This window comes from Notolepis coatsorum (assembly GCF_963971535.1).
Source record: "Notolepis coatsorum genome assembly, chromosome: 16".
Lineage (NCBI taxonomy): Eukaryota > Metazoa > Chordata > Actinopteri > Aulopiformes > Paralepididae > Notolepis > Notolepis coatsorum.
Window position 1 is genome coordinate 29,790,308 of NC_140180.1, and position 26,037 is coordinate 29,816,344.

At 42.2% G+C, this 26,037-nt stretch overlaps 1 protein-coding gene across 2 annotated transcripts in view; it reads right to left on the reverse strand.

The window, feature by feature from the left end:
* gria2b (glutamate receptor, ionotropic, AMPA 2b) overlaps positions 1-26,037 on the reverse strand; it is a gene marked incomplete at its 3' end in the record, with an annotated part of 105,855 nt that overhangs the window by 44,947 nt on the left and 34,871 nt on the right. For both annotated transcript variants that reach the window (XM_084331900.1, XM_084331899.1), the window contains one exon: positions 6,694-6,933. In XM_084331900.1, the coding sequence (XP_084188026.1) occupies positions 6,694-6,933 (240 nt within the window). The remainder of the gene's footprint in view (positions 1-6,693; positions 6,934-26,037) is intronic.

Below are 26,037 nucleotides of genomic sequence, written 5' to 3' on the forward strand. Positions count from 1 at the left end.
TCAGATTTCTGTCCTGGAATTATATGCAAATTAGTGCATATTTAAGTAGATAATGCCTCATTTGCATATTTAAACATACAATTTCAGAAAACTTGTAATACAAAAAAGTCTTGTCTTAATATAAGTAATCAACTGGGGAATTTTCATTGTGATATCTATTAGTTAATTTCTTTACCCTATTCACCTGTAGTGTCTCCCCTTAAACATGAACTCCCACTCGCCCCAAGATGAAGTCAGATCGTTTGTTTATGTTGCTAGCATATATAGCCAGTGTTTTGTCCGACGAAATGTGTTGTACATTTGTAATCTTCTTAATAAGAGATCTAAGTTTGTCTGAAGTAGGGTGACCAGGTAGTGATGAACTGAGGTTGCGCGAAAATAATCGAAGGGAGAACAATAATTGTCGCGGGGAAAATAATGAACTGGTTTTCTCTCTCTCTCTCTCAATCTCTGTATAAAAAAACATCTGAAGCATAGACAGACAGAGTGACAAAGTCCAGAGACAGCACAGAAGACACGGTAGGTTTGTGTGTGTGCTTGTTTGTTTCTCTACAGGTGAATGGAGGTGTGTGTGTGTGTGAGGCTGCCATGCTGAACTGGGTGAAGGTAAGGTTGTGTGTGTGTGTTTGCATGTCTGGTAATATTTCGGCATAATCATATTGGTTTCATGCTCATTCATATTCAAGTTCATTAACAATAGGCAAGATCTTCTTGATACCTTCCATTGTTCTTCATCTTTTCATCAGAATTTCACTCATATCCAACAAACCATAGCAATAAACTAAATTCATCATTGAGGTCAACAACCTCCTTATCCATATTCAAAAAACAATTCAAATCTAATTTAATTTCATCATAAATCACTCACATACAGTAAGTTCCCTCCTAGCACTGTTTTTTTTAAATAATGTGCTAAATAAATCAAATAAAATAAACTCGTCAGTCGTACAATAATAATAAAGTTCATATTATTTTACTTTCTTGTTTAAAATATTTTTGTGTGTTTGCAGAGCATGCCTAATATCCGGCAAATGCGGAAGAGGGAGAGGAAGGTGCGTCTGTGGGCCCCGGAGGCCATGGACCAGGCCATTGCAGAGGTCAGAGCAGGCAGGTGGAGTGCGAGGCGGGCAGCCACGTTCGAGGTCCCTAAGTCCAGCCTGATCCCGGACACCATTGACCGTGGGAGGGCAGCCTGCGCCAAGAGGGGGGCCATAGAAGACTACTTCAAGCTTCTCACCACCACCTTGGAGGAACATGGGCTGAGGGAGAAACCCCGTCATATTTACAACTGTGACGAGACAGAGTTTCAGATGGACTCCAACCGGAGGAAGGTCGTTGTGCCCCGTGGGACGAAGCACGCCTACAGGCAGGCCCAGGGAACCAGGGAACACATCACGGTCCTGGCCTGCCTCAAGAGTTCACCCGAAGATCTGGAAAGGTCAGGAGGAACACCACCAAGGCCCGCCTGCTCACCGCCCAGGAGATGACGGATGCCATCGACGAGACAGAGGACCGCGCCGCCCGCGCCGAGGCAGGAGCTCTGGCCAGGGCAGACCGACAGCGGCAGCGGGCTGAAACATCAAGGACTCCCACAACCTCCTCCCGTACCCCGCGTGGCGGCTCTCTCCACAGCCGCAGAAGAGGAGTGTATGAATGAAAAAATGGATAAATATGTATGGTGTGCTGTAAATAGTTGATATTGTTCTAAGTTATGTTTATTATATTTTTTATATATTGTTTATAAAATGTTAAAAAGTGCTGGATGTTGTGTTAAATTTGTCATATTTTTGTTGAAAACACATGTACTCTCAAATGTTAATGTGACAAGTGATTGTGATTAATATTTTGTTTGTTAGACAAATAAAATGGGGATGTTGTTTGCTCCTGAGATGAGATGGTAGACAAACGCTTTATACACTACCTTCCAGTTAACAGTAGATGGCAGCATTGATTTTAAAGGATGAAAACAGGTTAAAACAAAAGAACTCCATTTTCCAAGATCTTTTTTCACAGTTCACAGGTCAGCAGGTCAGTAAAAGGTGAAAATGCGATCTGAACACAGGAGCGTTAAACTATAAATGCGCCCTCACGTCACCTCAGTACAGTGACCGTGAATGGCCACCTAATTATCATAATTAAAGTGCATCATTAGCATTATGTTTGTTGTCTAAAGGGAACTAAAATGGTACAATTTAAGTTTTTAAATGATATCCGCATATATAGGACAAATAAAACAGCGTTATTTTGTAAAAAACTCCAATGAAAACGGCGCAAGGTACGTAATATTCGCTATTGTTATGCAAATGTGATAGAATCCTATAAAAAGGTGGACGCACTTGGGCACCATGACGTTACTTTGGGGCTTGTACAGAGTGGAGTGTGGCTCCATTGACTTTGCATTGGTTTCTTGTCTAATAGAGGTGTGCAGAGATGTCATTATCAGTATCTGTATCTGTTCAACCAACAAAATGACCTGTATCTGTATCTGTATCTGTATTCGGAAGACCAGAAGTAGGTGTGGTTTATAACAAATTAACATTAGATTTAAAGGAAGCCACCTAATATCATCTGTTTCTCTCTCTCTGTTTCTCTGTTTCCATTAACAAAGACGTCGCTCCTTAGAAAACGCTCCTCTCTCTCTCTCTCTCTCTCTCTCTCTCTCTCTCTCTCTCTCTCTCTCTCTCTCTCTCTCTCTCTCTCTCTCTCTCTCTCTCTCTCTCTCTCTCTCTCTTGAACCCTCCCTAACTGGAGCGACATTGAACAATCAGAAGCTGAAAATAATATTTACAACAGTATTAAACGTGATTTATTTGATTTCCATTCTATTGCTAGCTTTTCAAATCACTCTGCCGTCACCTGAACGTCAACTTGAACTTCACTGAACTTGAACTTGTTGCCGTCTGTTTAAGTAATCATGAAATACTAGGTTAGAGTGTTAGTGGATGCCAAGTCAAACTTCCATGAAACACATGGTGGCTTTTCATCTTAAATAGAAGAATATTGACTGTGATACAAGGTGTAGCCAGATGCCACACAAGGCTTTCGTCTGCCGAGCTCATGGTACGCCTCTCTGCCCTCTCTCGACCTCTGTTGCCTCCGAGACACTAACCACATCCAACCCGAAGCTGAAAGGGTGTCCATACTGTGGGCCCCTCTTCTCACCTGACACTTGCTCTTTAAACGGTTGGAGAGGACAAACAAACCATAACAGCACCTGTCCTGAGGCTGTGAGGTACCATGGTTTAGTCATCTGGAACTATGTTATAGTCCTGCACCTAAACAGTCTAAATGTACATAGTATAGTGCTTCTTGTGGTGAGGTATACTGTACACCCGCTTGGGAACCTGGCACTGTGCTCGGAGAGGTTGTCTTTTTTGTCGTGTTTTTAATTGTGTGCACTGATGCACCTAAATTAATTCCCATCAACCTTGTTGTCATAGCATTGATAGCAATAATCAAAACTTGATTGCAACCTTTGCACTCTGCACCCCCCCCCCCCCCCCCCCCTTCTTTCTTACACAATGTGTAAGCCCATTGGGTTAACAAAAGGCCTATGGCTTATATATATATATATATATATATATATATATATATATATATATATATATATATATATATATATATATATATATATATATATATATATATATATATATATATATATATATATATATATATATATATATATATATATATATATATATATATATATATATATATATATATTTATATTTGTATATATAGATCTTTATTTATCAAGCACATTTTACATACTCTTCTATACCCATATAAATTCATCCTGTGCATTTAACTCATCCCAGCAGTTAGGACTATAGTTAGGAGCAGTGGGTAGCCACAGTCATAGGCATAGATGTAGGGGGGTTGCAATAATGAGAAGAGGTAAATGTGTCCCCCTCAAAAGATATAGCTAATATGAAAAACAACCCCCTCGCCAAAAGTGGTAAAGAAAAATAAGGAGGTCAAAGCATGTACAGTATATATCCTTCTTACCAGTAACTATATAATAACTAACAATTTCAGACACCCCTACAGGACCGTACCATTTCAGTCTTGCAGACGTGCCTCTCATAAAAGTACACCAGAATGCAGGAAATTAAGTGTTTGATGCTCAAAATCTCCTGGGGAAGGACACCCAGACCCCCCACTTAATTAAAGTGTCCCCCCCCAATGTTGAAACCAACCCTAGCCCTTGGCTACAGTCAATACTAATAGGAATGTATGAGTTCCTCTAGCTAAGTAGTTCCAGCCTCCAGGCAGAGACAAATGAGTCTCTCCTAATGCACCTTCCAAATATCATTATGAGGCAGGCGGTGCATTGCTAAGACTATCAAAAGTGAAAGTTTCAAACTGCACTTCAGCAAAATGGCCTCAACATGAGAGATTTTCTTTTTAATGTTATGATTCTCATGTGTCATGGCAACTAAAATGGCACAGTGCCAGTACAACAACTGATTACGGCCATGGTTGTCATTTATCAACAATCACCTATTATTTGAATACAATCAGCTGGATAGAATACTAAGAATGTGACTTACGGACTTACGGTTATGACATAACACTGACAAGTCGCAGAAACGTGGCTTGCTACTAACTTTCTGAAAAATACTGGAAAAAAAACATGACTAAAGGCTCTATTTTGAAAAGGTTCACTAAAAATACATGCCACCTAAAGTTGATGCGGGCGGAAACATCTAAAACAACGATGCAAGAAGAGACGGCTAACAGAGCCATGAGTAAGGACGTTAGCAAATAAACTAAAGCTAAAAGAGTGTGGCTTGAGACTTGTGGGACAGCTGGAGAGGATGGGAGATGAGTGGGGAAGGAATAGTGTGATGGCTGAGGTGTTGGATTAGTGAATAGAAGTAGGACCAGGGCCCTGTTCCTCGTACCTGGCTAACTGAGTTAGCCAGATAATTTTCAGGATAGCTTGACTTAAGCCAGACCTTTCCGTTTCCCAACGTCGGATTGTCTAAATCACTATGGCAACAGATCATAAAGTTTGAACCTGGTCGAGGGCAGAGTTTAGTTCAGTTAGCTGGATAACCTGCATGGCCACACCCTCGCAAAGAAATGCAGCTCGCTTCCTGAAATAATTCTCACAGTCTAGATCCCATTATACCATTCTGAATTATGTTTTTGTGCTTCGTTCTTCTAGAGGGGGCTTTTGAAATGTAAAATAATATACCTAAGATGCTGATAATAAATCACATTCAGCCTATAGATTTACTTTGTCCTAAATAATGCACATCATATTTATACGGATACGGCGCTCGGAGTCGCGATACACTGCATGTGGTTATTTTAATAACGGCGCATTGCAAATGTGAATCCTGCGGGGATATTTTTAATGAATGAAACCTATCGGGCGTTTGGCTCTGATTAGTTTAATATTCTTCGCTGTGTATTTCAAGCATACATTGAAGCGTCTATGCATGGATTGTGGATATGAATTATGAGGAATCTGAATCTGTGGATTGTTTAATTGTATCACTGTCACTGTGACAGTCACGCGTTATTGTGATATTGTAACTGGGTTTAAAATATATGAGGAGATGCGCTATTTGATGGATTTGATGACGTGACGTGACTTGATAAATTGAATGAGCCTTTGACGTTTTTGATGAATGAATTTGAGAAAATGCATTTATCTTTTCAAGCACTGTTATCTGATGATGAACATGAGGTGTCACTGGTATAAACCAAAGGTTAATCAATTCAATGCATGTATGGATGATGTCCAAAACAGATTAAAACCTGATTAATAGTGTAACTGCAAGCCTCCCTCCAAGCCTCTCTTTGGGAACCATGTATTTATATAGTACATAATACCTAAGCACATACAGTACAGATATCCTCATAATATAATTCGTATCAATTAGATATACTATTTGGGCTTGTTTTTAATCCTTATTCTGAAAGAGTTGAACTAATTATTTTCGCTAGCAAGATCTCATTTGATTATTCATTCCATTAAGCCTACTGCCAGCAGGCACATTTAAAGAAATATAATCTGATTGATTGGGGTAATGAGGGACTTAAAATGTGCCTATAGATTATGCATTTAACTTCTCGGTGAGGCTATTGAGCCGTACTCTATTGTACCCATTCTGCAATCTTGTTAATAAAGTTTTAAATCAATCAATCAATCAATGCCGTTGGAAAATCAGGATTTCTGCGATCTACACCTGCTGTCTTTTCATGTGAGGCGGCCGCGTGCAAGTCTGGTTCGAATTAACGAGACTGAATCCACCTTCGAGGAACATGGAAAGCCTGGATTCAAACATCGGGTTAATTGAATCTGGATAATGGGACTTTTGATCGACTTAGTTGAACCAGGTACGGGGAATAGGGCCCAGATCATTATTATTATTATTATTATTATTATTATTATTATTATTATTATTATTATTATTATTATTATTATTATTATTATTATTATTATTATTATTATTATTATTATTATTATTATTATTATTATTATATATTATTTGGATAAAGATGATGATGATGATGATGATGATGATGATGATGATGATGATGATGATGATGATGATGATGATGATTTGTATGTCTATTTTCTTGATTTCAATGTTGTTTTATGGATGTATGTGTGTTTTGTTTACGAAACCAATAAAAATATTATAAAACAAATTAAATAAGAATGTGACTCACCTCTATCGCTATCGTACAGGTAGGCGAACTTATCCCACTTGTAGTACTCGATGAGGCTGAGGAGCGGCCCCTTGATGTCAGGCCGCATCTGGATAATAAACTGCTGAATGCCGTCCAAGGGGAAGCTGGGGGTTATGAAGGAGACATGTAGTGTCCCGCAAAATGACGTTATGGTGTTGACCGACTTCTTATCGTAGAATCCAAAGATGGCGTAGACTCCTCTCGAAAACTGTGAACAGACTAGAAAGGAAGAAACAATGTGTTAGAGGAGCGGTGAATGAAATGTTTACTTGCACCTTGTGATGATAAATCCTGAGACGCTAAGGCTACTTTATCTTGCGTATGGCAATGTTTGCACAGATAACACTGTCTAGACATCCAACAACTTTATGACTGTCCCTTACTGCACGTTAGAGCTGCCCGTTTGGAAAGGTTGCTTCCACCGGGAACGGTTCCTCTTTTAGTTGATGAATGGAATATGTCAGTCCATAAGCACTGGCAGGGGACCTCTTGTTTCCAACAAGGCAACCATTTTGCCAGTGACAATAATATGTTAAACTTTTACGAGTTGTGTTATAAGACAAACATTATATTCCCACAATATGGTGAGACTGTCTGAGCAGTGTGGAAGTGCCATACCAGTTAACTATTCACCAAAACGGCACATTACTTCTTGATATGGGATCTCTCTCTGTAATGCACAGTGCTATATGGCCTCTATACCAGGGACGTGCACAGGACTTTAGAGGGGCAGGTGCTCAAAGGCTGAAAATGGCACTATACCTTTTTTGCTGTATATTCTGTATTGTTTAATATAAATGCATTTTTTTATTCCAATCCGGATTTGTATTTGAGATTCCCAAATCCCATCGGACTTGACTTCTTCGTGTCCCTCAGTGAGTGTAATACCAGCATTCAACTGTATGCGCCACAGCGGTTTCTATCATCATCATCATCACCACCCACGCTATGCATAAAATATATAGGTCCGCGGAGAGGCACGCTGAGGAGGCCATGCAAACTGCAATGGAATATGGGGCATCTCTCTCTTTACCTAATATTTTGATTCTATCCTGACATTTTTCAGTTGGAAGGGCAGTCTATATGCGTAACGGTAAAAAAAAATTATAATAATAAAAACAAATTTTAAATGGCACTTTTTTATGAGTCTCAAAAGGGCAGGTGCTCAAGCACCGCTTGGGCTCTATGTGTGCACGTGCCTGCTCTATACAAGTTTCACAAGCCACAGTGGCTGTCTTTCATGCTGATCTACAGCCTACAGTCATACATAAACACCATGCTGGACTACAGCCTACAGTCATACATAAACACCATGCTGGTCTACAGCCTACAGTCATACATAAACACCATGCTGGTCTACAGCCTACAGTCATACATAAACATCATGTTGGTCTACAGCCTACAGTCATACATAAACATCATGCTGGACTACAGCCTACAGTCATACATGCTGGTCTACAGCCTACAGTCATACATAAACATGCTGGTCTATAGCCTACAGTCATACATAGACATGTTGGTCTAGCTACAGTCATACATACACATGCTGGTCTACAGCCTACAGTCATACATAGACATGTTGGTCTAGCTACAGTCATACATACACATGCTGGTCTACAGCCTACAGTCATACATAGACATGTTGGTCTAGCTACAGTCATACATAAACATGCTGGTCTACAGCCTACAGTCATACATAGACATGTTGGTCTAGCTACAGTCATACATACACATGCTGGTCTAGCTACAGTCATACATAAACATGTTGGTTTATATGATCCCTTGGTATGCTCATCTCAGCTCTTCATATCCAATGCCCATCACTACATGCCGCTGATTTTGTAGAATCGCCTGATCTCATGACTCATTCCCACTCCCAGCCACATAGCCCACATTTCCTTTGTCTGGCTTGTAATATTCATACTGCATGGGGAAGAAAGGGGAAACAGTACAGTATCTGCTTAAAGGTAAATATTGAATGTCTGCGGTATTTAAGTCCTGTGCTGCGGGCTGTTGGACAGCAGTCAGCAAATTGGGGTGTTGCTTGTAAAAATGCGTATTGATCATATGTTAGTTAATCAGGGTTATTGACTTGGACATGGATGTCCTCCAATGTAATTAATTCAATGACTCATTTCTTCTCTCACTGTAAAACTGGAACGACTTGCTGACATCGGGATACATACTGTACATATTATTAGCTGGCTCGGCCATATCGCCACTTCTGTGATGTAAAGATGGCCGGACAGGCGTGTCTCTTCAAGTCTTCAAACTAAACACGTGGTCATTTTGCTGCCCTTTAGTGGTTGATATTTCCACCCTACTGCACACTAAGCTCTGGCCAATCTGTGATGTCATTGTGTCTCTTCCCCCCCCCCCCTAGACAGGCTTTGATAGGACCTCCAAAGAGGCACTCTGGCATCACAGATCGGGGTGGGGCAGAGTGTGCAGCAGGGTGAAATAAAGAACCACGTGTTTTTTGAGGCCAGTTCTGTTCCGTTTTCCTCTGGCGTAGCAGCTAATGACGTCTCCCCACATTGTCTTGCAATTTAAAAGTTAATATATAGGCCTACAGAAAATTCCCTAATATCAACTCTGGGAGTGGGAAATGGGAATTCCCTCCGGCACATCTTGGCAAATCCATTACGGTTCTAAAACATGCAGAGCTCATCATTAATTGGTCTAAAAGGTCTACAATTAACAGAACCAAGGCCGGCATTCATCTTTCCTAAATCTTTACCGTTCCATCGACGTGGCAATTAAATGTTCATTACGGTCATCTGCAGAGCACCGCTAGCGGCAGCTCCCTCACTCCATCAATCTGTGGCACCATCTCTAATCCTTTTAGCTGATGACAGAACTCACCCTGACTCATTGAGTCTGATCTTACGCTAACGGTAAGCTAGTGTAGCCTCGAGCGACTCCTCTGTCTATTAGCACAATCACGTTTTTTTACATTTTCCCACAGATAATGTGAAAGTCAATGTACTAGAATGGAAATGTCCTCTCACATGTGACGGCGAAGATGTTTTGATATGACTGATGAAAACTGACAATAAATGTATTCATGTGTCAAATGAAGGCTTCTAACAATGGGTAGAGACCCAATCAAATCTTCATTGTTATTTTGTTTGAATGATTTCATTCATTAATCTCATTTTACTTTTTAAATTAGAGTAACCCTTATCTTTGCTATAACGTCACACACTGTTTCTGAAGTGGGATTTGGGATTTCGATTTCCGTGCTCACAGCATGACAGCATTCCATTGAAGTTGTTGCCCCCCCCCCCCCCCCCCACACACACACCCCGAACGCACTCTGAACTACCGCTGCAGGGTGGTAGTGCCCCTGTTGAGAAACCCTACTCTGGACATTCTATCTGGAAATTGTGTTTTTAGCTGTGTGTTTTGAACTACTCCTTCCAGCGAGCTCCTCTTGTGATACATCGCTTTTAGTCTTTACTGAGCAGCGTTTGAGTTTGCTAAGGCTTGAAAATGGTCTCCCAGCTCACGGTTAGAGGTCCACGTCTTAAGGGCTATTCAGCGGATGATGCAGTGTAATAAAATGTTCTTTTATTACCAAATATTGTAATTCATGTACCAGAGGAGAGTGCCGATTTCATCCTGCTGTAGATTTGTTTTCTATAAGGGTCTATGAGGTAACAGAGTAATAGGCGAGAGCTTCTCATAGAAAAACGAATCCATTTCTTCAATGTGGAGTTTGGACATTTTAATCGAGCATGTAAACACAGGTCACGAGCGGTTAACTGTTGAAAATGGTGAAGGTTGTGAGAAAGCCATTAAATCCTTGTCACAATGAACTGGTTTCCAATGAAACTGGCTAGTATTTGCATTTGGAAATACCCTCCAGACCCCGGTGTCTGGGGATGAAAAGTCTGGGTAAATCTCTATTTATGTATTTATTTATTTAGTTTGTTGTTGTTGACTAGAGCCTAATTGGGCAACCTAAGCAAAAAGCTGGAACAAATTGTTCTATTACTCGCTGCTGTGTCTATAAGCAGGTTTTTTTACACTGAGTTTTTACTCAATATCCTTCTATTAAAAAATAAATCTTACTTAATCTGGGGAATGTTCTGAGATGATAAACTAAATGTTGATTTACTCTGGAATTTAGTTGTAATCCTAACAATATTGTTATGAGAAAATACTGTGTATACTGTTGGTGTGTGTGTGTGTGTGTGTGTGTGTGTGTGTGTGTGTGTGTGTGTGTGTGTGTGTGTGTGTGTGTGTGTGTGTGTGTGTGTGTGTGTGTGTGTGTGTGTGTGTGTGTGTGTGTGTGTGTGTGTGTACTGTACTGTAGTAGAACTACAGTGTGACTACTATAGGGCAGCGCAGTATCTGCGATCTCCTAATAAAAAAAGTTATTAGAATAATATAAGCCTACTGTTCATTCATTACGCACGTACTGTAGACTATACAGTATGCGTGTGTGTGTGTGTGTGTGTGTGTGTGTGTGTGTGTGTGTGTGTGTGTGTGTGTGTGTGTGCGTGCGTGCGTGCGTGCGTGCGTGCGTGCGTGCGTGCGTGCGTGCGTGCATGCATGTGTGTGTGTGTGTGTGTGTGTGTGTGTGTGTGTGTGTGTGTGTGTGTGTACTGGGGAGCAGGGCCTTGCCACCCACAAACCAACAGCACCACTGAATCAGCTCTATCCAGTAATTTTACCACCAGGTAATAACATCAAAGGAAAGGAGACATTTTCACAAGGGTCATGTTGAAAAAAAAAATATGTGACTGCATGAGACAAAACAGCAATACACAGTGGATGGAGATGAAAACATGCTTCCATGGTTATTGTTTTAATTTAATGTGCTTTCATACCTTCTGGAACACATTAACTTTCTCAATGAAAAGTAATTTGAATACAACAGATCAGCTACATCAGAGTGCAATGGAAGGTTGGTGTGATGGACTAATAGCACAGTGTGGGTTAGTGCTACCAAGTTCAAATGGTCTTATTATCATAAATTCTGAGAGCGTTGTCTGCACAGAATCCTAATAGGCTCTCTATCTGTTTCAAGACCGGTCAAGCCAGTAGGGATTTAATTTACATGCATGCCACGGGCCTCTACCCCGAGAGACCCTTGGGCGCTGTCTACCGCTGTGCCTTTACCGTAGATTCATAACAGGTGAGTTGTTTTTGAATGCACTATTATGTCCTGTATCAGACACTGAATACTTCCCTGTCTGTCTACAAGACGGAGGCGGTAGTGCATTCAGTGACAAAACGCTTTTGTTAAAGCTCCCCATCATATCTGACATGGCTTATTGAATTTGGATGGACTAAAGTACAGCACTATATCATTGGACTGGACTGTTTTCAAGGCGCCTTCAAAACAGTGTCTGCGCTTCAGAGTTGGAACGCTGTTTGAGGAGAATTCAGACTGGAGTTGCTTCTTCCCTGGATGCTTTTACAGACAACCCGATCTCACTTCAAATATGTAAATAAAGTACTAATCGACCACAGGAGGCCAGTTTGGGTACATATTGTACGTTATGTTCTAGCAATAAGTAATATATTCACATATTGTATCAAAAATGGAGCCTACAATGTGTATGTATAGTGTGTAATATAAATAAATGTATAGATTTTCAGAAGAGTTCCCCTGCTCAAAACCCTAACCCTAACCTTTACCTCAAGACTACCAAGACACATTTTTCTGATAGCCTTGCCCAAACCCTAACCCTTACCTTAACCACACTGTTACCTTAAACTAACTATAACCGTTGAACCCCAGCCCTAACCCTAATTTAATATCTTAACCATAACTGTTAAGCGAACATTAACCTTAACTGTAACCATAATCATAGTATTGCTGTGTATGTATCAGGGTGGGTGTGTGGATGGCTTAGTTTAGTGGCGAGAGCATTCACCACCGGTTGCAGTGTTTGTTTTGGACTTTTGCTGATACGAAATGTAAATATATTACTTATACAATATGTAAATACATTCGTTATAACGTAACGTACATTATGTACCTTTTTTCCTAGGGTCGATTAGTACTTTATTTACGCTTTCTGACGAGACCCTGTTGTTGCAGAACAGGTGGTAGACCTGCCTAAAGAGGGCTGTAGATGTTTTTAAGTCCTTGTATTCTGTTAGTGTATTGGACTATGGCTTGAGAGCAACATTCTGTATTTTGCTGTTAAAGAGAGGGCTTCCGCTCCTTAAGGGTGAGACACAGTGGCCCTCCAGGATTCTTAGCACCCTAGTTAAATGTGAACAGAAACGGCTGTGAAGAAATGTCACTGTGTCGTTCATCAACTTGATCTTACACTTAAGATACGAGATAAATGTAACCTTTAAAGGTGTCCAATGGCATCTCTGACCAAATTGTGACAATAAATAAAATTGTATTTCTTTATTTATTTATTTGTTTATTTGGACGGGACAATGCAAAATTTATGAACACCAGCGTGTAAAAATGGCTGGATTTAGCACAAGGCTAATTTCCATCCGTTGTCCCCAAACATAAAAACAGGACACATAGAAAGTTTAGAAACAGTAAAAGATTTCCTTGAGAGTTCTACAGGACCCATGTGGACTGCATCCCAGCTGGAACCATCATTTCAGAACCTAAAGAGCAGAGCGAGCTATGCTGATCTAGACACCTTACGTGTAAATGAGACACTGAATATAAAGGAGATGACGCACTCCAAGCCATGCCTGTGGGATGGAAATGGAACACTTCCTGTCTCCTAAAGGGGGCAGGACTGTGAGATCGCTGGACAAGTGTGAAACAAACGTGTTCAGCGCCGGATCTACAGGTCAGAAAAACATTCATTTAATGTCAGAATGTGAACATGCTGTGAATGTGAACCTATAGTTGAACACCTTCAACTTCTAAGGTCCAATATGTACCTCAATTGCTATAGTACAGGAGAACGCCCTACCCACAGCTGTAAAAAGATGTGAATCCCTACCCACATTCAAAACCTGCTTTTCTTTATCATAAATCGATCAATAGAGACCGTATTAGATCCCCAATTATCATATCATGGGGTATCATTGGAAAGCCACACTCATTGGCTACAACCCTTTGCAAAGATTTTCGAGATCGGCAAATGATTGACGGAGCTAGAGCCCCGGGAGTCAGGGGTGGTAATGTGAACTTTTGCGTATTTGGGGCACGCCTCACATATCGGCATGTAACTTGAGAATCGCTGAACGGATTTTGTCACCTGAAAGGGCAATCGACAGGCAACAAATAGGGCTTTAATTATTATATGTATTAAAATAAATGCACACGCAAGCCACTAGAGGTCGGCAAAGAATCGTCCACATGTGGGCCCTTGGATGTTAAGAGGTTAATGTTTTTTAATATTTTTGTAGCCAAGAGTAAAGACCATAACCCTATCAAAAACAGTAGTCAAAGTGTATATTTTCATTTTTACCGATGTTTTATACGATTTATTGGAAATATGAATTTATCTGAAAATGCTAATTATCGTAAAACCGCAAGGAAATGACTAAATCCAGATTCAATCCTGCCATTGGAAAGAGGAGCATTTTCCCTATCCATAGATGTATGATTTGGCCATAATAAGGTCAAGGTCAAGTTCAAGGTCAAATATGAATTTATAATTTATATTATAAATTAACCCTAACTAACCGTACTGTCATGCACTGTCCTAATAAACTAACCTACACTGTAGCACTCAACACTTTGATGAACATTGTTGCTCAGCTGATAGAGTTGTGCCCTTCCTGATGGCTCGTCGTACAGAACTTGTAAGTCTCTTTGGATAAAAGCGTCAGCTAAATGACTAAATGTAAATGTAAATGTAATTAAAATCGATTATCATTAATCAGGGCCTGCGTCCACTTAGCTCACAAAAACGCTGGCAGTGCGCCGGTAGTACTGGGGGTGGAGCGCTGCAGCGCGAGCCTTTGTCTGAATATGCGCCCAGCGCATCGCTCTGTAAAGTTCAGAAAGTTTCAACTTTAAAACGCTGTGTGCGGCCGCACAAAAAAGGTGAAATGCGCTGAAAAAACAATCGTTATAACTTATTATGTATTGTTTTTACTTCTGTTTAACTGTGTTAATAAACAAACAAACAAACAAACAAACAAACAAACAAACAAGGTGGTGAATGAGCTCAGTGAGCATTTTCTCGCAGATTTAACATGGTATTATTCACCATCAAAGATGCAAAAATAACAATTACAATTTACTCAGCCTAGTAACAGACATATTTCTGAATATTTTAGAATATTTCTGACACTGGAAATACATACCCCCAGGTCCCTAGATGTTCCTAGATACCAAGAACATGCGAATTGACCTTGCAGAAGTGGAGCAATCTTCCATTTACTTAGGCATGTACCTTTAGGCGAAATATTCCTACAGCTTAACAGGTTAAAGAGCACCTACGGGAGGCTGCAATTCGAAACTGGCCACCGTAAATGTCCAACCCGCCCCCCCCACCCCCTCTTAATGTACAGTCTCCTCCCCATCATATGTATATATTCTCTGTTAGGATCTATGGGTAACATTACTGTATATTTGCATATCAAGTCAAGTCAAGTCAAGAGTTTTAATTGTCACGGCATACAGGTATACAATGAAATGCGGGTGGTCTTGCCCGCAACGATGTGCAATACAGTGGTACATATAATAGAATCAAAAGAAGAAACAACATTGTGCAGTAACAGATAGCAGGTAACATGGAGTGACATCTCGGTATCTGTACATAGTTATTTACAGCGCATGTGTGACATGCTAGTTAGCTTTGGTAGTGCAATACACTGTTCCTGTTATTCTAATTTAAAGTGTCCTTTCCTTTGGCCATAAGTGTGCGTGTGTGCGACATGAGTGTGTGCCCGCTCATGTTAAAGTGTTAAGTGGCTGCTCGTGTGTGAGCGTGCACAGTGTGCGTGTCGTGTGTGTGTTCATGTGTGCTTGTGTGTGGACAGTTCAATGTTCTGAGCACTCAATGTACATTGTTCATGGCTCTGATGGCCTGGGGGAAGAAGCTGAGCCTAAGCCGCTCTGTCCTAGTAGCTGGGATTTGCAGGCGTCTGCCTGACCTCAGCAGCTGAAACAGGCTGTTATTGGGGTGGTGAGGGTCTTTCATTATCCTGCAGGCTCTGGATTTGCACCTCTTGTTGTATAGAACCTGCAGGGGGGGTAGTGCAATACCCGTGGTACGCTCGGCTGAGCGCACCACTTTCTGTAGGGCCTTCTTGTCCTGTGCCGTGCTGTTTCCATACCAGGCAGTGATGTTTCCGGTCAGGATGCTCTCTACAGCTCCTGAGTAGAAGGACTGGAGTATCTTCCCCGATACTCTGAACTTCCTTAACTGTCTCAGGTGGTAGAGACGCTGTTTCGCCTTCTTTACTACTGTGCCTATGTGTGTTGACCATGTCAGGTCCTCTGAGATGTGGACCCCCAGGTACTTGAAGCTGCTCACCCTGTCCACGGTAGCCCCGTTTATCATCAGTGGTGTGTGTGTCTCCTGCTGTCCTCTCCTATAATCCACGATCAGTTCCTTGGTTTTGCCAATGTTCAGGAGCAGGCTGTTGTCCTGGCACCAGCGTTCCAGTACCTCCACCTCCTCCCGGTAGGCCTTCTCGTCGTTGTCCGAGATCAGCCCCACCACCACCGTGTCATCTGCGAACTTCACTATGGAGTTGGAGCTGAACTTGGCCACACAGTCGTGTGTGTAGAGTGAGTACAGCAGGGGGCTCAGAACACAGCCCTGGGGGGACCCGATGCTCAGGGTGATGGTGTTGGAGGTCTGACCCCCCACCCTGACCGCCTGGGGTCTTTCGCTCAGAAAGTCCAGTACCCAGGCGCTCAGGGCGGAGCTCAGACCTAGCTCAATCAGCTTGTCCACCAGTCTGGTGGGGACTATGGTGTTGAACGCTGAGCTGTAGTCAATGAACAACAGTCTCACATAGCCCCCCTATCGTATATGTCACAAATGTAACAGTACTATATACCTGTATGTCATGTATGTCCCTATGCCATAAATGTCATGATGTCATGTATGTTGTGTATGTCATAAATGTCACTATGAATTGAAAATGGGGGACCCTGATGTAAACAAGACAAACGTCTTTCTCTGGTCTGCATCCCCTTAACAATTGTGTGTATTGAGCCGTACTGTATTGTACCCATTCTGCAATCTGTTAAATAAAGTTTTCATTCATTCATTCATTCATTCATTCATTCATTCATTCATTCATTCATTCATTCATTCATTCATTCATTCATTCATTCATTCATTCATTCATTCATTCATTCATTCATTCATTCAACAAATTATTTGTCTCAAAACCTGAACAGAAACCAGAATGGAACAAACCTGAATGGAAACTATGCCCGCTCTAGTCTCCAAAGGCGAGGCCACAGTAGGTCTCCCAATGCCGCGCCTCGTGTCACCCACGCAGTGTAGGAAGTGAGAGCGAGTCGATTCGTCTCCCCTTTTGAAACATGTCTTACTGTACACGTACTATAACTATAACTAATACTTACCAACTATTAGAACTAGATGTTCTCTTTTTACTTTTCTCAGTGACATTACATCCAGGCTTTTTTTCTTAAGATTGTACTATGAAAAGGACACTCAGTCCTGATGACCCAGACTGTGGCAGGTAGTCAGTTCATTATACTGTAGCAGGGCCGTTAAATGTCACTATTTTTTAACCTTCGCCAGCAGCAGAACAGGGTTCTCCCAGGGAAGTATATTTAGCTGGCCTAATTAGCTGTCCTGGTTTTCACCTCTACGGCAGACGTGGTTTAGACTGTTGGTGTTTCCGCCACTGGCTACAAACTCTGTGTTGCTGCTATCTTGGCCAGGTCTCCCTTGTAAAAGAGATCAACACGTTAGAGGTCAACATGTTAAAATAATAGCTCTACATTCTAGCCATCACTTATATAGTGTTTGGTCAGTAACATTTTGTGATATATTTTGTGGAATTCTGTTCCAATTGTTCCAATCTAGAGAGAGAACTATTATGGTGGTCTGACAAAAGTAAGAAATAAAAAATTGTTTTAAGATATCTAGGGTTCTCTCTCCTGATTGGATACCTGAATATATATTTCCTGTTTACTGCAGAGCGGAGGGACTAGGAGACCCATGTTACTGACCAAACACTTGCATGCTATTTAACCTCTTCCACCGATACAGTAGATATCTAAGGTGTCTTAGTGTTTTCATCTATAGGGTAGATATCTAAGGTGTCTTATTGGTTTCCTCTATTAGGTAGATATCTATTATGTCTCAGTGTTTTCCTCTATATAAGGTAGATATCTAAGATGTTTTAGTGTTTACCTCTATATGCGGTAGATATCTAAGATGTTTTAGTGTTTTCCTCTATATACAGTAGATATCTAAGATGTTTTAGTGTTTTCCTCTATAGGGTAGATATCTAAGATGTTTTAGTGTTTTCCTCTATAAGGTAGGTATCTAAGATGTTTTAGTGTTTTCCTCTATAGGGTAGATATCTAAGATGTTTTAGTGTTTTCCTCTATAAGGTAGGTATCTAAGATGTTTTAGTGTTTTCCTATGGGGTAGATATCTAAGATGTCTTAGTGTTTTCCTCTATAAGGTAGATATCTAAGATGTTTTAGTGTTTTCCTATATGGTAGATATCTAATATGTCTTAGTGTTTTCCTCTATAAGGTAGATATCTAAGAAGTCTTAGTTTTTTCCTCTATATACGGTAGATATCTAAGATATCTTAGTGTTTTCCTCTATAGGGTAGATATCTAAGATGTCTTAGTGTTTTCCTCTATAGGGTAGATATCTAAGATGTCTTAGTGTTTTCCTCTATAGGGTAGATATCTAAGATGCAGGATATCACCGGTGGCCAGCTCCCAGCTGTTAAAGACATTTATCACAAACACTGCCTGCGCAGAGGTCTCAGCATCAGCAGAGACCCCACCCACCCCAACCACAGCCTGTTCTCCCCCCTGCCCTCTGGGAGGTGCTACAGGAGCCTCAGAGCCCACACTACCAGGCTCAGAATCAGCTTCTTCCCTCAAGCTGTTACCGATCTAAACCTGGCTACCCACTGAACTATACTCACTCACTTACACACGCACACGCACGCACGCACGCACGCACGCACGCACGCACGCACGCACGCACGCACGCACGCACGCACGCACGCACGCACACACACACACACACACACACACACACACACACACACACACACACACACACACACACACACACACACACACACACACACACACACACACACACACACACACACACACACACACACACACACACACACACACACACACACACACATGTTTACAATGCCATTTGCACAGCTCTATTACAGTACAAACACCTCATATATTAAACTACCTCATTCAATGCCAGTTTGTAAATGATGTGGATCTCCTTGTGTTTGTTTATCTTATCTTTATCTCATCCTTACTACTTAATGGGCTGTATTATTGCAGTGGCCCGGGAGGTAGAGAAGCAGTTTTATCTGTATTTATCTTGTCCCTATGTGCCCTCCTTTTGTTTACATATATGCCTGCAATAGAATTTAATTGAAGTGATTGTAATCGAAAGAGGTGACAGTATGGGTGCATTGAGTGTTTGTATAGTTATCTGCCAGAATGAGATCTCAAACTCTCTTTTTCAGTATAACAAACTCCCAAGCATCTTCCCAGGACCCCTTTCTCCTTCTGTCACTGTCAGTAGACAATTCACTTCAAAAAGTATTGTGGCACATAGTGCTATGATATCTCTCACTGATCAAACAACTGCCAACTTCTTCAATAAAACAATACAGCAGAAAACAAAGCTATACAGATGATAGTTGATCACAAAGGGGCTTGGGTAGGCAATTAAGTTTGGCCGAGGGCCAGATTTCTTCCAAGCCATTGTATGGGGGGCCGGGAACAAAAACAATGGCTAATTTAATATATTGATAGTTAAAACATTTTAACTCTGTGACAGACCACCTTATAACTAAGACATACATTTGTGGCAGAGGCAGATAATGGACAAAATAAACTAGCTGCATAGGTGGCATAATAAACTGTAAACGACATACACATTTGCACTGAACATTATACCTTTGTCTTTTTGCCATTTTATTATAAAACCAGAGACAAGCGCCTCTCTCTTATCGGCCTATCTTTTACGCGCAACCAATGCGTCTATCTGACAGCCCTTTCTCTGGAGTGCACTGGATTATTAAGAAACAATAGGATTTTTTTATTGGTTCTCCCAGTCCATGTGACCATTTCTAGCATTTCCATTGGCTATAGTGACAGACATAGATATATGATAAATGGATAGATACAGCGGATTAGATGCAGTCCAGGGAAAACAACCAATCTAGATATTTCAAGATTCTATGCTTTACATCCGCGCATTCTCTGAAAGATGCACAACATTTTTAGATGACAATCGATTCCGACACAATAAAGCAAGTCTTTATCACAAACAAATCCGAAGATATTTAATATTTTACAAAACATGTCTAGTGTTGCGCCCGGCTTTAGAGGGTTAAATGCCTAATTGTATTTTTTATTTAGTTAATAAATGTCTCGTTGTAATTCCTTATATACCTAATGTAGCGCATCTTCTTGAAGCAGATTCAGCTTTTTTTGCTCTGATTTGACTTCAGTTTAATTGCATTGTTACTGTTCACATGTGTGGTGCCATCACAGTCATATATAAGTAAAGATAAAGTTTGAATGACTTACTGAACTGGTGTTTTAATTTCACACCACACATGTGGTGTGGCTTGTTTGTTATTTCAGCACCAGGCGCTGTCGACCGACTTTTTTCATGTTGAGCAAGCGCTACATTGCACCTCGCTGCCTACCTGTTATTCACTCGCTCAAGATGGATAAAACAATAAGCATTATTTAGGTGGTGGTAGTTCCTCTATTTGGACATTATAGCTAACATATAGCCTAGCCTAGTTGGTTTGATATATAAAAAAAATTATAATAATTTAATTACAATATTTTTGAATTTTACATATTTTTTTATATTCTGAGGGGCCAGATATTATTGCTGGCGGGCCAATTTTGGCCCGCGGGCCACCTATTGCCAACCTGTGGGCTACAGAATGCCTGCAAAAAATAACCATATATAGAGAATTCATAAAGAAGAATAGAACCATAGATAAAAAAAAGTTGTTGTGATTCAAATATTAGATGATGACAAAAACAGAATTATGGGCATATGTGGTGTGTTAACTCATTCCCTGCCAACAACGATTATACTCGTTATTGGGTGCCATCGCTTTAACGCCAACAATGAGTATACTCGTTATTTGATCATTATTTATTTTATTCGATATTTCTATTCATTACAGGCACACGGACTAACATGGGGAATCATCCTGAGAATGCAAAAGTGCAATACCGGCCGCATCCTCCCAGGTGGCAGTATCGAGCACCCTTTGAAACCTTATATCTTGGCCTGTGCAATGATCAAATGTCTCCGGGCACACTTTTCGTTGTCAGGCGAGGCGAGCGGGTATCCCGATCACATTGATAAGCATCAAATACCCCCGATCCATATGTTGTGGTGGGTTATGTCGTGGACGAGATGGAGATCAGATGGACCAGATGGCGATCAAACAGAGAGTCAGGAAATATGGAAGAATACAAGGCTTCAGTCTACACTCTACGCAAGGCTGTTAAACTTGCTAAGAGGACATATGCTGAGAAACTGGAGACACAAATGGCACAAAACGACTTGTGGAGGGGACTGAAGACAATAACTGACTACAAAGTCAGCGCCCCCTCAATGGGGAGCGACGACGCCTCTCTAGCGGACAAACTCAACTCCTTCTACGCTCGGTTCGGTGTAGACAGTGTCGCCGCTAGCCCTCTGGCTAGTGACGTCACTGGCGCACCGGCTGTTGTGGAGGGGGGGGGGGCAACCGCGGGGGGGCGGGGGCGCTCTCTCGTTGTCGGAACACAGTGTGAGAAGAGCATTTATGCAGGTGAACACCAGGAAGGCTGCAGGCCCAGATGGTATAACAGGACGCATACTTAAGTCCTGCGCAAACCAGCTTGCCCCGGTGTTCACCGCCATATTTAATCAATCCCTGGCGGAGTCAGTAGTCCCTGCCTGCTTCAAGATGTCTACCATCATCCCTGTACCGAAGAAACCCTCCCCAACATGTCCAAATGATTACAGACCGGTGGCACTCACCTCTGTGGTCATGAAATGTTTCGAGAGGCTGGTCAAGGACCACATTTGTGCCTCTCTCCCCAGTGATATGGACCCTATGCAATTTGCATACAGGACAAACAGGTCCACTGATGACGCGGTCTCCCAGGTACTGCACAGCACTCTCTCCCACCTTGACCGTCAGAAGGGGGGCTATGTGAGACTGTTGTTCATTGACTACAGCTCAGCGTTCAACACCATAGTCCCCACCAGACTGGTGGACAAGCTGATCGAGCTAGGCCTGAGCTCCGCCCTGAGCGCCTGGGTACTGGACTTTCTGAGTGAAAGACCCCAGGCGGTCAGGGTGGGGGGTCAGACCTCCAACACCATCACCCTGAGCATCGGGTCCCCCCAGGGCTGTGTTCTAAGCCCCCTGCTGTACTCACTCTACACACACGACTGTGTGGCCAAGTTCAGCTCCAACTCCATTGTGAAGTTCGCCGACGACACGGTGGTGGTGGGGCTGATCTCGGACAACGACGAGAAGGCCTACCGGGAGGAGGTTGAGGTACTGGAACGTTGGTGCCAGGACAACAGCCTGCTCCTGAACATTGGTAAAACCAAGGAGCTGATCGTGGATTATAGGAGAGGACAGCGGGAGACACACACACCACTGAGGATTAACGGGGCTACCGTGGACAGGGTGAGCAGCTTCAAGTACCTGGGGGTCCACATCTCAGAGGACCTGACATGGTCAACACACATAAACACAGTAGTAAAGAAAGCGAAGCAGCGCCTCTACCACCTGAGGCAGTTAAGGAAGTTCAGAGTATCGGGGAAGATACTCCAGTCCTTCTACTCAGGAGCTGTAGAGAGCATCTTGACCGGAAACATCACTGCCTGGTATGGGAACAGCACGGCACAGGACAAGAAGGCCCTACAGAGAGTGGTGCGCTCAGCCGAGCGTACCACGGGTATTGCGCTACCTCCCCTGCAGGCTCTATACAACAAGAGGTGCAAATCCAGAGCCTGCAGGATAATGAAAGACCCCCACCACCCCAATAACAGCCTGTTCCAGCTGCTGAGGTCAGGCAGACGCCTGCGAATTCTAGAGACTAAGACGGAGAGGCTTAGGCTAAGCTTCTTCCCCCAGGCCATCAGAGCCTTGAACAATGAACATTGAGAGACACAGAAACTGAACTATCCACACACAAGTACATACACGACACGCACGCTGAGCACGCTCACACACTAGCAGCCACTTTAACACTCATGACGCACACACGCACACTTATGGCCAGAGGAAAGGCCACTTAAAGTAGTATAACATCAGGAACAGTGTATTGCACTACTAAAGCTAACTAGCATGTCCTATATGCTCTGTAAATACTAATGTACAGATACCGAGATGGCACACCATGTACCTGTTTATTGCACTGTTCTATTGGATTCTATTAATATGTTGTACCACTGTATTTTTATTGGATTCTATTATATGTTGTACCACTGTATTGCACATCGTCGCGGGCAAGACCAGCCGCATTTCATTGTATACCTGTATGCCGTGACAATTAAAACTCTTGAATCTTGAATCTTGAATCTTGAAACAATTGGAATATTATTTTTGGAATACTCCCGATCACAGGTAAGGGCTATCTGACATCAATTCTAGCTTGATCGTGCAATGTTTTTATACCAATCCAGCTGATCAGCGTTTTTAGTGTTCAATACGAATGCTGTTACTGGCAATCAAATAGTCAGAAACGACACCCCCCCCCTTTCATGCATTCATGATGAAACATAATACCTATTATATACATTTGATTTGGGAATAGTAGCTTGTCCAGGCAAGAAATACCAAAGCGTATAGTAGAATTCACGTACAAAGCTATAACTCAGCCTTTCAGGAATTACCCCAGACCACTCTGAAATTATACTTATATTCACCACGGGATAACGCTCGAACGTATGCATGGAAAAAGTATCTCTTTTTTGCATCTTGGCCGGAAGAAAGTCACTGTCAAATGACCATAGTATTGTCCCCATAGCTAAAATATAGAATATAGATATAGCTCTACAAACAAGGTGACACACTCCTATCTTAGCTACAACAGGACCCGGCTAATGGCTGACGCCCAATGTGTTAAACGGCATGATTAGAAATGGATACAAAAAATTATCCAGTCACATTCAGCGCCAACCACGACTATAGTCGGGTTATCTCGCCAGCGGTTGAGCGCCAGAACCCGACTATACTCAGGTTTTCATAGTTTTTTCTTTTATTCGATTTTAATATTCTATACAGTCTCTAGGACCTCGGTGTATCATTGGGACTCATTCTGAGACCTCAAGATTGCAATGCCGGCCGAATCCTGCTAGGTGGCAGTATCACCTACCTTTTGAAACCTTATTTCACACTGTGTGTTACATTTTATATGGTCTGGGGCGGAGAATGGGACCCGGCAAGTGAAATGCTTCATTCAAGCCACTTGGAACACGTCCAGCACACTTGATACATAGTTTGTCCCATTTCATGTCAGGGACCCGATGGACATCAATACTGGAAATCACGATCAGACAATTGGAATATTCATTTTGGAATACCTCCTAGCAAAGGTAAGGACTATATGACGTCAATCCTACTTTGATTCTACAATGATTTCACATCGATCGCAACAATCATATGTCACATACTCCAAAACGTATGCCGTTGCTGACGATCAGAGCATCAATCTTTCAAGAAAAGGAAATTATATATATTGTCAGTAAGTGTAAGAATAAGACGTCTACTAAAACGTCTCCCTCGGGAACTACACTCTGTTATACCTGCCTCAGAGAAACTGCATGTGCCTGGCCGTCTATTCGCTCCAGAGATTAAGTGTTCAGCTCCATGCGCTCCATTCGTTCATGTGTGCCTGCTGTGGGTGAATGTGAGTAAGTATTACTCAGACAAAGGTAGACGCAGTTGATAAGGTTTATTAAGTTTACAACCCAGGAGAATTGGCTGCAGAGACCCGGTGAGTCCCTGGCCGGGGGTCTCGTCGTAACGGGCTCCTCGAGAAATGGGAAACGTTGGTCTTTATAGGTCATAGAGATGGGTGTGTCCAGGTGAGGGAGACAATTGGATTGGATGGGGGGAAGGGGGAGTTAGGAGGAGGGGGGAGGGAAACATGGTTTGGGGGGCTGGTGGGGGGTTGAAGGTGGGATACGAAAGGTGAATGGTAATGGGGGGGGGGTTGAAACAGGGCTGGGGGATTGTTTGAGGGGGGAGGGGACTATTCTGCCACAATGCCCACACTTAAGAGTCTCTCCCTCGTACACTGCACACTGGAATCCCTGCCTCTAAGAACCGTGTGCGCCTGGTAATGCAATGTGTTTTACCCGCTGCCCTGGGGTTCTCCGGGCGCAGGGCCTTGCGCTCTCTGCGCTGTTAGAGGCGTTTGGCGATTGTAATAATAATAATAATAATGGATTCAATTTGTACCGCGCTCTACATTCGTGAGAATCTCAGAGTGCTACATGAGATAAAGACAAAAATTAAATGAATAAAACAATTTAAAATGAATAAAAACAATTAAAAAGACTAACAACCAGTGAAATGGAAGAACCTAAGAGTAAAATAAAATAAAAATAATAGTAAAATGAATAGAAGTAAAAATAAAAGTAAAAGAAAATTCAGGCAAAAGCCTTGTTAAAAAGAAATGTTTTTAGGCCCCTTTTAAAAACCTTGACGGATTGTGGTGCTATCAGGTGGATGGGGAGAGCATTCCAAAGTCTGGGTGCGGCGGAGCAGAAGGCGCGATCGCCCATGGAGTGCAGCTTAGTCCTGGGGGCTTTGAGGAGGTAGGCTGTGCCGGAGCAGAGGGAACGTGAGGAGGACTGGGGGGTGAGGAGTTCCTTGAGATAGGCAGGGGCACCACCGTGTACGCACTGGTGAGTGAGGAGGGACACCTTGTACTCAATTCTGTGTTCCACGGGGAGCCAGTGAAGGGATCTGAGGGTGGGGGTGATGTGATCATATTTGCGCACCCTCATCAGGATCCTATCACTTGTAAGTGATCCATCCACTGGGGTACCATCTGAGTGCTACGCAGTGAACTTTGGGTCTGTTGTCTTGGAGATGAAGACCAGTATAATCATAACAACACTCACCTCTCTCCCCCGTTTGGAAATGTGCTGCTAACACTGTCCA